The sequence below is a fragment of the Bacillus rossius genome, chromosome 1 (assembly GCF_032445375.1).
Source record: "Bacillus rossius redtenbacheri isolate Brsri chromosome 1, Brsri_v3, whole genome shotgun sequence".
NCBI classification, from domain to species: domain Eukaryota; kingdom Metazoa; phylum Arthropoda; class Insecta; order Phasmatodea; family Bacillidae; genus Bacillus; species Bacillus rossius.
This window is the reverse complement of record NC_086330.1, coordinates 258,766,897-258,779,532: the sequence shown is the minus strand read 5'-3', so window position 1 is coordinate 258,779,532 and position 12,636 is coordinate 258,766,897. Positions and strand designations below refer to the sequence as shown.

At 34.0% G+C, this 12,636-nt stretch overlaps 1 protein-coding gene across 8 annotated transcripts in view; it reads left to right on the top strand.

Moving 5' to 3' along the window:
- The window catches only part of LOC134527514 (trithorax group protein osa-like), a 251,358-nt gene that overhangs the window by 43,714 nt on the left and 195,008 nt on the right, over positions 1-12,636 (top strand). For 7 of the 8 annotated variants that reach the window (XR_010074209.1, XR_010074208.1, XM_063360249.1 and 4 more), the window contains one exon: positions 8,401-8,618. Coding sequence is in view for 6 of the 8 variants with exons in the window: in XM_063360249.1 (XP_063216319.1) it covers positions 8,401-8,618 (218 nt within the window). In the remaining 2 variants the exon portion in view is untranslated. The remainder of the gene's footprint in view (positions 1-8,400; positions 8,619-12,636) is intronic. The other variant, XM_063360245.1, reaches the window with a different exon arrangement.

Genomic DNA, 12,636 nt, shown 5'->3' with positions numbered 1-12,636 from the left:
GTGAACATACAGTCCAAAGCACTGCACAAAAAGCTTAAAACTTTAGAATGCGGAAAATTATTACGGAAAATTTTAAATCCATCAATAATTCTATTAAACAAATATTCTGTGGAATATAATTGTTCTTTATACACCAGTCACCCTTACTTACGTGTCAACGACTCAATTAACTACCTATTTTTAAAAACAACATGAAACAAACATGGCGTCTTTCTGTTCTCACATCTCTGCTGAGGCACGTTATAGAGTTGCACATATCTATGAACTACATACATCTATGGCACCTTCAACTGTTATGTTTTGATTGTATAACGTACTTTGTTTACAGATGTGACGAGAACATTAAATATTTTCAGGTGTAATTTATTTTATAGTTAGAGATGAATATTATTCCACAGAAGTCCAAAAAAATAATTCATAAGTGAATTGAACGTGAGTTGAGCCATTTCATGCTGCAGTTAAGTTACAGTGGACTATTTTCGTAAAGGGTTTTGCTATACTGCCGGCACCGGTACCGACACCGACATTTTAGCTGCGGTTCTCGGTGCCGGTTAAAATGCTGAGAACCGTAGGAACCGGGAACCGAGAACCAGTACCGACCCATCCCTAATGCAAAGTCATAGATGGAACCATCTATAGAGGCACGTTTATATGGTAATGCGCGATAAAACGAAATAACACCGAAAACCGCTTGGAAACACGAAATAAAACGAAATTGTGCGAAATCCGCAATATGTCACGAAATTTCATTTACCAGGCATTCCGTAGTAACGGGTGTTACGTCCGGACAACCAAAAATGTCAATATTAAATAAACTAAAAATGTTAAGAAATCATTTAACATACCTACCTGTTAATAGCACTTTGCTAAATGAATATAAGTATTGCTGTAGAAACAGTTTATTAGCATATCAAATGCAAAATAAAGTATGGAAAAAATGGTAACGGGTGTTACAGCAAATGGACATCTTACTTTAGTTCAGAGTGATTAATCTCAAAACTCTGTGAACTAAAATTAAAAAAAAAAATTGGAAAACAATTATGAATCCAAGCCAAGCTTATAGGCTTCACACTGATGTCAAGAAGTTTTTTGTAGACAAACTATTAACCAATCCATTAGTAAAATAGTAAAGTAACGGGTGTTACAAGGTTAGTAACTGGTGATACACATCCTAAGTACCCATGGATATTGTCAAAGTTATAGGTCCAAGATGACAAAATAATGAAATAAAAGTAAGGTGGAACTTGTCTATTCGCTAAAAAATATGTTTAATCTCAAAATAAGCATATATATTTCCTTTTAGCTCTCACAGCTTAAACTAAATACAGTAGAACCCTGTTATAACGAATCTGAAGGGAGTAGTTTATATGTTCACTATAGAGGGGAAACTTTATATCTGGGAAAACTTTTATATTGGCAATTAATACTCAAAAACAAAATCTTAACTACACATAGGCCTAAGCCAAGAAAAGAATGAATGTAAATACTCAAAGCAACAGTTTTATGAGCAAATGCAGATACTATTTTTAATGAACTACACATGTACAAACTTTCTATTACCTAATGGTTCTTGGACATTGGCGTATTATCCTTTTTTCAGGCATTTAATACTCTGTGACGTTTTCGCAGCTTGTGAAAGAAGATTGTTCATCTTGTTTAATATTGTACTTAATGTGGATGTTGCAATTCCCAGTTCCTTTGCTGTTAACACGTGCGGGACAGTAATGTCCAGTTTATCTCGCACAGATAATGCCTTATGTTTTTTACAGTGTTTTTCACCCTATTTTTTTGTACATATTTCTTATTGAAGCACATTTGTAGCTTAATAACAGAAAAATTTTTTACCGTCAAAAGTAAATAAACGAAAAATAAAAAGTCTGACGCATCAAAGATCACTACGCATCATTTAGTATCGCAGTTGCTAAAGCTGGAACGAAATTTTCTTACATTCTATGGAAAAATTTAGTCCACAGAGTTCTATCTAGTGGTAGTCTTACGAACCTTACTCGATAAAAATGTCCGTAACGTGAATGATAAAAATGAGACGTAAAAATATTCAATTTGCTGCTATAATGTACATACGTATTTGTGTGGCTGTAATTTATGTTTAATTTTGATAACATATTAAATGTTAACGCGTTCGCCCATTCTTTAACTATGCAGGGAAAACTATTTTTTATTTTCACCAAACTGATCACCATTTTTGGCTACACGTAGCCTACCGAGGCCACTCAAATACGACTTGTTTATAATATGAACAGTGGACAATCGAGTAGCGTATTGCTGAGAAAAACTTCAATGTGATCCAGAATAGACGTTTTGTGAAAAAACTTATAATTATATGAAAATATTTGAGATAAATGTGCATTATGCCGGCAAAATTTGTTCGTGGTACAAGGGAAAACGTATCAACATTGACAAAAGTTGTGCGCTATATCCAATAAGTTAATACATAACCTCACATCATTTTGCCGGGACTGAGACGGAAATTCACAATAAACGGGAATTCATTATAGGCGGGTTCACTATAAACGGGTTCTACTGTATATTTATATACATCTACTCATTCTTTTAAACATAACTTATCTAAAATTTCCAAATTTCTACATCTTTGTGTATATGTATACTATTTGGTTGGTTTGGTTATTTGCTAATTAAGTACTTAAATTAAATGAACACATATAATATCCTCCTAATGACAATTTTCATTAGCCTAGTTCACAAGATTTCTGAAATATCACTGATGACATGCTCAAGTTTCCATTAATAATTACACAATAGCAAAACAGAATTATAAACTGACTTATTAGTACAAGTAAATGTCTACCTAAACTCTTTCAAACACATCTACTTTTTTTTTCAAATTTGTACAGAATTGTGAAAATACCCTTTGGCTGTACGTTCGGGTTTGGTAATTTACTAATTACTTGATCGAAATGTACATATGTAATGTCTCCATCATCGGTATGGACACCTGTATTTCACGATTTAATTTCATGTCAAGGTATTTCACAAAACACTGTAGCTTTTTCTAAGAGTCATGGCAAATTGTGAGCGTGCAGCAGTACGGTGACCACATTCTCATTGGCCCCGTCAAGAGTGGGACGACACCTCTCACCGACCGCAGCCAATAACCACAGGAGAAAAGCTACAGTATTTTGTGAAATACCTTGACATGAAATGTATTCGCGAAATACAGGTGTCCCTAATCATCGGCAATAAAGACAGTTTTGTCTGGTCCACGAGATTTCAAAAACATCACTGACAAACACTTTTCATCATCTACGCTTCCTATATACAGTTCCTTCTGAATTATTGCGACCTCGCAAGCTTGGAACATTTATTAGAAAAAACATACCAGACTGTATATCTCCTGGGCTAGCAATAGGAAAAGTTTCTATAAACTGGCAACTTTCAGGATTGTCCTCAATGCCTGAATCTGAGTACACATCATTGTAATGGAGATGACACCCAACCTCTGTCAACACAGATACAGATGGTTCAAAATCAGATTCATCAATTTCAGCCCTAATCGTAACTTTTGATATCAAACTTGATGATGTCATCCCAACTAGAATGTTATTAAAATCCTACACCCTGAAGTGATGACTTGCTTGTATTTGTGGAATTGGAAAACACTTTTCCAGTAGTTATTTAGTACAGTTTCATTCTGTAACTCCTCTGTCTTGTCAACATAAAAACTTTCTATTCCAGTAACTTTCCTGTTTACGTGATCATGGAAATCTCTAGCAGTTTCAATGTGAATTCTTCTGTTTCCTTTTACTGTCATCCACACGTCATTTGACTGTTGCACCTACTCCATCAACAGCTCCCTTTCCGTGACTGCTGGCAAAGAAGTTCCATTCAAGTGTCATGTGTAACTCTTCTTCCATTTTGCACATAACAGACATTGTGTACCTACTTTTAAATTGACCAGTGCAGTTGTCACTAAATATTTTTAATTTATCAACAAAAGGAACATTTTTTTTTTTTTTTTTGCAAATTTACAACTATTATATTAGCACTGCTATTTAAATTTTTACACATGTTGAGTATATTTGTTTTAAGGACAAACTGAATTGTGTATGTTGAAGAAGTTAAGGTGAAGAATGGTTGATACACAAGTGTCATAGATATTATATTAAAGTGTTCCCAGCAAAATCAACTAAGAGGTATTAAGGACTAAAGACAAGACATGAAAAAGAAGTTTCATGTTACTACCTAGTTTTAGTTGAAACACACAACTTTGGCATACACAGCCAGGAGAGTGTTACACTTTCTTTTACACATATTACTTATAATAATCCAAGGTAAGCTACTTTACTATTTATAAATACATTTATAATTTAAATAGCTTGTGAAAGTTTATGAGGCAGTTATTGTGGCACAGTTTGGCAGATAAAATTCCAACTAACCATTTAAAACAAGAATTGATTTCATAACACATCTACAAAAATTTTTTTGGTTAAGTTTTTGTTTTCCAGTACAATAATATGGTACCTGAACAATTTCTGTACACAAAATCAACATGTTAATAACGCTTGTAACACCCGTTACCAATGCTACGTAACACCCGTTACCATATTTTTACTCCTTAAAAATCAATATTAATATTTTATTTGGTAATCAACATGCTACTGAGAGACATAACCTCACTTTTGTTAGACATTAATTTTATAAGTGTTATGGTTTACTTATTATGTAAACTTTTATACGTTTTTGGTAATGGGTGTTACACAGATGATATCAAAATAAACTTGAGCTATATTGAAGCAATTTTAATTATCTTACTATTATTGAGAATGCTGCAGTAAAGTATAAAATTTCAACAAGGTCACTGCACTAAAATCAAAGGCATCAGCTGATTATCAATATTAAAAACAATATTGCCAACTTAATGAACAATTTTACTCTTGATTCCCCACACAGATAGACAAAGTTAAACTGTAGAAAACAAAGAAATAATTAATGAATCATAATAATTTTTTGGACAATGAACTGTGATACTTTTTTCTACAGTATTATGTGAATAAACATTGTTTATAATATTTTTAAATTTTTTGCACTTAGGCTCATTTTGGTATAACTTGATGTAAGTTTTTGGACATACACATCTTAGCAATGGCGTATGTCCAAAAACTTACATCAAGTCATGCACTCCCATTGCACAAATCTTTTAAAGATAACATCATTTTGGTATGGAATGGCCCTTATCCTGATTATTTACTTTTTTTTTTTTTTCCATTCTGTAAGGACAATTCACTATCTTCAGCACAATCAAATATTTCTGACAGTAACTAGCAGCCATATATATTATATGCGACGGTGATTCATTATAGATTTTAAAATGAAGTCTCGGAATTAACCTAATATTTTCTTTAAGCTGTAATCTTGTGTACCATAATAAAATAATATAAGTTGTTGATAACTATGATACAATGGCCGCTGTTCACTTTCTGTAAATACAAAAATAACAAACGACCAAAATATGTTTTTCTAAGATTACGTTTTTAATCATTAAAATATTACACACTAAAGCGCATTGCTTTTACTGTTTATTTAAAATAAAGTACGTAGGGTATGAAAGTAAAATTAACCCTGCTTAACGTAACGATTGTAATTGTAAATAATAAATAGTACATGTTTATGTTGGTATTAATTTTCACGTACGTATGTTGGTATTCGGTATGCGTTTGTATTCGCATCTATTCTCCATTGTTTTGATCTTTCCAGCATGGCAAGTTTTTGCGTATTAAGAGGTTAATTCTTCCTATGTGGTTAAAAATTTTTGATAATGCCTAAAAAGAAGGTTTCTGCCAGTGACCGATCGAAAGAATTTTCCAGCAAAGAATTTTATTTCAGTGATAAAATTTTAATGTGCAAATTCTGTAACTGCAGGCTGGACTACGAGAGACGTGATACGCTTGTGAAACATGTCGCGAGTGAGAAACATAAGCGTTTGAGTTGTTAAACGACATCCTTGTCTAAGAGTCTTTAATGCCATTAATTTGCTGTTCAACTCAAGAAATGTGAGTAGGGTTAGCATAGAAGATGCAAACCTACAGAAGTCTCTCCATAACTTGCCTTCTGTTTCCAATCTTCCCATTGATACATTCATACATGGCTATGTTGCTTTCAAAAAAAATTGAGGATGATCTTTCATTGCCAGAAACAAGCCAAATTGATGTTGCAAAGGTACTTTGCTCCCTTAAAGGGGACTACAGTGAATATGCTCAAGCCAGTTTAAGGGCAATCTGGTTCCCAACATCAAATGTTGATGCAGAAAGTTCATTTTCCAGGTACTCATTGGTAGTTAGTGACAGAAGACAACGTCTCACTCCAGAAAATGCGGAAAATTTAACTATGATAGCATTTCAATAAAAAGGTCTTAATAGTAACTTTGGAAATGCTTAATTGTGTAATTTTGTAGTGTATGTGATTGTAATTAAGTCGTGAAATTTTTAGTAGTTATTTAAAAGTTTGAATTTATGAATTTGCAAATGAACTTAATTATCTATGAATTTGCAAATGAACTTAATTATCTATGCATTTGCAAATGAACTTAATTGTAATTAGATTGTGAGGTTTTAGTGTTTATTAATATTTGTTTTAATAAATTTGCATGTCGTACAGAAAAGCAAGAAAATTTTGCTGTGGGTATTTTGAGCAAAAAAATAAAACCATATAACAGCGAAATCTTTATTTCTTTACACCGAAATTTGTCTTAAAATAACACCACAAAATCATGACTCTAACCATCTAGTTAACTCAACACTTCGGAACCTTCTTTTTTGTGAACTTTTTGAATATATCTTGGAACAGTCTCTTTAAATTCCAGCAATAATCTGCCATCATGTGCATATCCCATTTAGCTTTATAGTGGTCCTCCATAATTTTAATATCTTTATGAAATATTTCACCTTGCTCCTGACTGGTGTCCCCTAAATTTTCAGGAAAATGGTCCAGGTGGCTGTGTAAATAGTGCACCTTAATATTCATGTTGTACCCAAGGGATTTGGAAATTTTTAAGCATATCGTTTACCAGTTCAACATGGTTTACTGCTTTTTGTTGGCCCAGAAAATTTCCAACTGCAACAAATGAAGTCCAGGATTTTCGCTCAGCCTCATTTATTGAATTTATTAAGGCTTGGTCCTTAATGAATTTTCTTATTTATGGGCCGTTAAATATTCCTGCTTTAATTTATTTCTTACTCAAGTGAGACATTTTTTCCCCTATAAATTTAAAGTATGATCCTTCCTTATCAAGAGATTTTAGAAACTGCTTCATAATGCCCAGCTTGATATGAAGTGGAGGACAGATGATTTTTTCTAGTTCAACTAAGGGTTCGTTAATAACGTTTTTTTCTCCAACGTCCAGGTCTTCTCTCTTAGGCCACTCTTGTTTAACCCAGTGGTGTGTGTGGTCTCTGCTACCCAAGAGGCACAAGAAACAAGGATATTTGTTGTGGCCACTTTGCTGTCCGAGTCGAAAGTTTACCATTTTTGAGTCCACACAAATCATCCTTTGATGTTCACTATACCTTATCGTCTCCAAGACCAAAGCTATGGTGCTATATGTTTCTTTCATTGTTATTGAATGAGCAATTGGTTTTGAACAATATTTGTTTCCATTTTTTTTTGTAAAATAACATATTTCAAGCTTCGCTTATTTTAAAAGGTAGAGCTGATAAAAAAAAACTAATTTCATATGTATTTAGATTCAACGCCCCAACAAAATCCTTTGAAACCATTTTTTTTTTTTTGTTGGCCTGTGTTATCATGAAAATATAAATTTTATCTATTAATGAAGTCCAAGAATAATGTGTTACCCAAAGTTTTGTAAAGCAATTTCAATTACTAGTGAAGAAACTTGATAATGGAATCACTTAGTTGGCACAAATTTAAAACTTTATCTTCTTATAAGTTACCAGTCTGTGTTATTTGTGTTAAGGATTGATTTTCCCATTCAGAATGCTTAAAGATGTAATAATACTATCAAAAAACTATTTATAGTCTTATAAAAACCTATAAATAGTAAAATAAAAACAATACTAAAACTTAAAAATCATTTATAGTATGAAAAATATGAATTTTAATAGCAAGAAGCCTGTATCAATTTGGCAACAGTGGGTGCCATTTGCTCTGTAACACACGGCTGTGGAGACTAATGTGTTTGAATGGTCACATCACTCACCTTCCATCGTGGTGATCTGTTTTAGATTATCTGTGGGTTCAAATCCAAATTCTTTGCAAGTGGAATGTTCATTGAGTTTGTGAGATTACTTAAAGTACTCCCAATTCGCACATGAGGGCATTCCATCACTGTTTCATCTAATTGTTTTGCCCTCACCTTCTCTAACATGGACGATATGTAACACTAATGCGTTCATTTATGCACAGCCGTGTGCTGTGGGGTTGCAGGAGAAGGTGATAGTTGGCCTGGACCACGCACCGCCAATGTTCGACCTGCGCAATAAGTTGATCGGACAAGGAGGGGCTAACCTACACTACATCCGCAATGAGACGGGTGCCTTGGTGACGCTCCGTGGCAAGGGCTCTGGCTTTGCTGACCCCATGACGGGGCAGGAGTCCAATGAACCCCTGCACCTGCACTGCGAGTGAGTGTGCAATTGGTGTTGTGTGACTGTGTAGCTTTATGCTGAGCATCAGAGCTTGTAACATTGCAGAATTACTGCCCCCTACTATCAATAACACTTTGAGAATGTTTTATGTTGATGTTACTGAATGTTTTGTAACAACCCAGATTACAGCCTTTCTCATGCAATCCATTAATAATAATTTGTTATAAATTTTTTGTCAAATATCGGGTTGAATGTAAAGTTTTCCTTTTAAAAGTTATTGTAAACGTAATTCTCCGGGTTTATTGTTTTAATTTTTTAAAATTCATAAATTTATATTTCAAGTGTTTTTTTGCTGGCTTCTTTGTGTGGGAAGGCATGCTGACGTGATTCTCCTTCGTTTTTTCCACGACCGATGCTTTGTTTCACACGCTAGGCGTGTGAGTCACGGTCACGGGAGTGTGAGAAAGATACAAAATCGCTGCGTCGTGGGAACAGAAGTAAGCATTTCATGGAAGCTTCTGTTACCATGCGCCGTGATTGGCTGAAAATTACGTCAGCGAGCCCAGGACAATGCCCACACGAAGGAAAGGAAGGCTGTAAGATCAGTCATTGTCTGAGCACCGTGCCGAGAGGTCGTGGTCGGGCGATGGCTCACATTTAGCAATGTTATATTGAACTACAACTTAGCGGCTACGGTCCAGGCGATGCCTAACAACCTCTTTTTTCTCTTTGGACATTTAAATAAATTAGAAATTTTTGACCGTAGTCATAGGCAAAGCTCACAGCGAGGCGACAAAGTGTTTTGTCCAGCCGTCGCTGCCCAGAACTTATCCAGGCAATATAATGTAATTTGTAATAAGTCTACATGTTTTTTTCCCTTTATGGAGGTACCAGTTAAATTTTTGTTGTGTGCTCTGTTGTGCTAAATATTTTGTGATTTTTAAGTGAATAATTAAAACTAGGTAATACATCGAACTTTGTGTATAAATTTCTAATTTCTTCGTGACCTTCAACCTGTATGTTCCACTCATCACCTAATTTGAGCTAGCCGGAGGTGGTGAGTGGTGACAGTTTCATAACTATTTTTTACTCATGTTTTTTTTCCTGTTATTTTTATTAATTTGTCATTTTGTGCTTTAATAGTGATTATTATTAATTTGGGTTAGGTTTTATATAAAACTGAATTTAGAGTGTTTTATTATTATTTGTTTCATTGTAATTAACTTTATCACTTAAAATTATTATGTGTATTAATTACGTTTTGTCAAATTTTAAAATATTCTGATTAGCCGGACTGTAAGATTCTAGAAGGTTTCAAAAGAAAGGAAGAGGTGCAACACTCGTCACCAGCAAGTTATTTTTCACACCTCAAGTTAGTGCATTGTTGGAAAAACCCAGCACTTGTGCACATGAGTGCACAACAGTAGACTGGGCGCTGCCTTGCCAGCCAATCAGAACGAGTCTTGAGGTGGTGTGATGTGTCTTCCCAGAATTTTAAGAGAAGCTTTGCTTTTTTTTTTTTTTTTTTTCTCCCCTTCTCCCCTTTTTCCCTTTATGGTCAGGTACTGGGTTCTGTGTTGTGATTAGTCAGTTGGCCCACAGGGTGGCCTCCCTTTGTTTCTAGATTTGTAAATAAGGTAACTGCGTGGAGCAAGTTAGTTGTCGCTTGATCGTCACCACATGTGGCCACGTCATCTGCAGCTCGTCAGAAACAATGAAGTAAAGTAACAAATAGCTCACTTCACACATGCTGATCGGAGCCAGGCTAAACTTAAAATGAAAAAAAAAAAAAAAGACTGGAATATTTTTTTGGTTAATCGAGCGACACGCTATATGCTATATTGAATATATGATTAATCGTCTGGAGCTGTAAGTTATGATCTACATTTTATTTTTTTAGGAATAATAATAAAAGACCTCCTTGGACTCTTTCATTTTAATGCAAAGTGTACAATTTATCTTCAATGTTTGCAACTATACAAACTTAAAAAAACTTATAAATCATATATAAACAAACTTTTCAAGTATTTGAAATGTCTGTTATTTTTCTGGGGTGTATTGCTGGGCCAACCTGGAATGTAACAAGCTGACATGGACAGAATTCTGCCAACTCTTACCTATTAGTGATTGTACACAGCTTTCAGACTGCCACAAATACAGGTTTGCTGTAGGAATAGAAAACAATGAACTTGATGGAAATTAAAATGCTCAAAGAATACAGGTCTACATGAGGAAAATGACAGAATATTACTCAAATTTGTTCTGTGTTTACAACATTGAAATAGAATACACAGACATTACATAAGATTAGGCCCCTCAGCAATGGCTAAAACACAAAAAAAAAGTTTTTTTTTTTGTATAATTCCAGGCGTTTTATTGTAAACAACTAATTTAACCAAAAATGCATTTCTTCTTGTTTTAATAAAAGTTTGGTACCCTAAATTCAATAGTTTTAAGCAAATAAAAAAGCAATAGTTTATCGTCATATATAAATCTATTTATATAAAATAGAATTTTTGTATGTATAACTTTAATAAACTCCAACACCATTCGCCATGAAGTTTGCACGTCAAAGTGTTTTTTCTTAAAGTTTTTTATGTGATCCATTTTTTTTTTGTAACTCATCGCTAAATGGTGCTTCAGCGCATCAACTTCTAAACCATTTAACTTAACGCCATGGGTAGAGGTACTCGAATTTCGTTAATGACGAAATCGCGAAATTTTACTAACGATTTTGGAACTTCATTCTAAGCACTTACAAATGTGTTTCCAAACGCCTATTTTGATTTTACAGCATTTCGTTTTCACGAAATAACCTTCTATGCCGCGAAATTCATTACTATTCGCGATATTCTTGTTGTTTCACGAAATATCCGCGAAATGTCAGAATTTTAGCGATATGAATATTAAGTTTCACAATAATACTTATGCCGCAAAAGTATTTGTTTAGTAAACAAAAACATCGTAAGCCATCTTTATTATGAGATGCGCCATAGATAAGTTGAAGCAAAATAAATACCAAACACTCGGCCTGAAAGCGGCAACCATTTATCAGCGATCCTAGCGGGATGTGGATGAAGTTAGACGTTTAGCCATATTCGTTTCCGTTGCAGAGATACTTATCTCTGTTCCGTTGTTGTATTGTTTGTAAATAATAACAGAGGTTATGGGATTTTAACATCGCAATACGCCGGTCATATGAAATGAGACCAAATGAGGTTTGAAAAGATCAGACGTTCCATGTAAATAGGTAAATGTGAACGAAAATAGGTAGTTGCGGTTTGTTTTGTTTGAAGTTTACTTGATACTTCACAATGCCTAAGGTCGTATCAGTGTTTGAACGAGCTAAAGAATACAAGCATGAAGGATTCATTGTTTTTAATAAAGAAAAGCGGATAATGATGTGTAAATTTTGCAATACGGTAGTAGATTGGAAAAAGAAAGATACTTGAGAAAAACACTGCAAACAGCGAGCATCTCATTTAGAGAAGAAAAAAAGTCAAACATCACCATCAGATTGTGGAGTTAAAAGGCAAGTGACACTCGAGGATAATATTGTTCTACATAAACGAGCAAAGGAAATTAAAGTCAAATTTGCAAGCTATACAGTGCATGCATTTGTTTCTGCAAATATTCCCCTAGAGAAGCTAGATCACCCAGCTATGAGGGAATGGTTAAATGAATACATGAAAGGTTAGTCAATGAAATGTGTTAAGGTTCTAACATCCTAATAAACACAATTTGATGGGAAAGAGGCCGGAAAATGTGTAGTACAACAAAATTATAGTAAATTAAAAAAAAACCTTTGAGCCTGAAATTTTACATGTACTATAAACATTGTAACTAAATAATTTTTTAGGGAACCCTTTCTTACATGTTTACCAAACTATTGGGCCAAAGTGGCCAATTCTCCTGACAGGAAAAAAATTACTTCTATAAAGTTTTGTGCAGGAACATAGCATAGGCCTATTTAATACTTAAAACGTTTAAATACATAAACACAGACTGTAAAATTATAGACACTATTTGTGATGTAATATTTAAGTAATGTGTA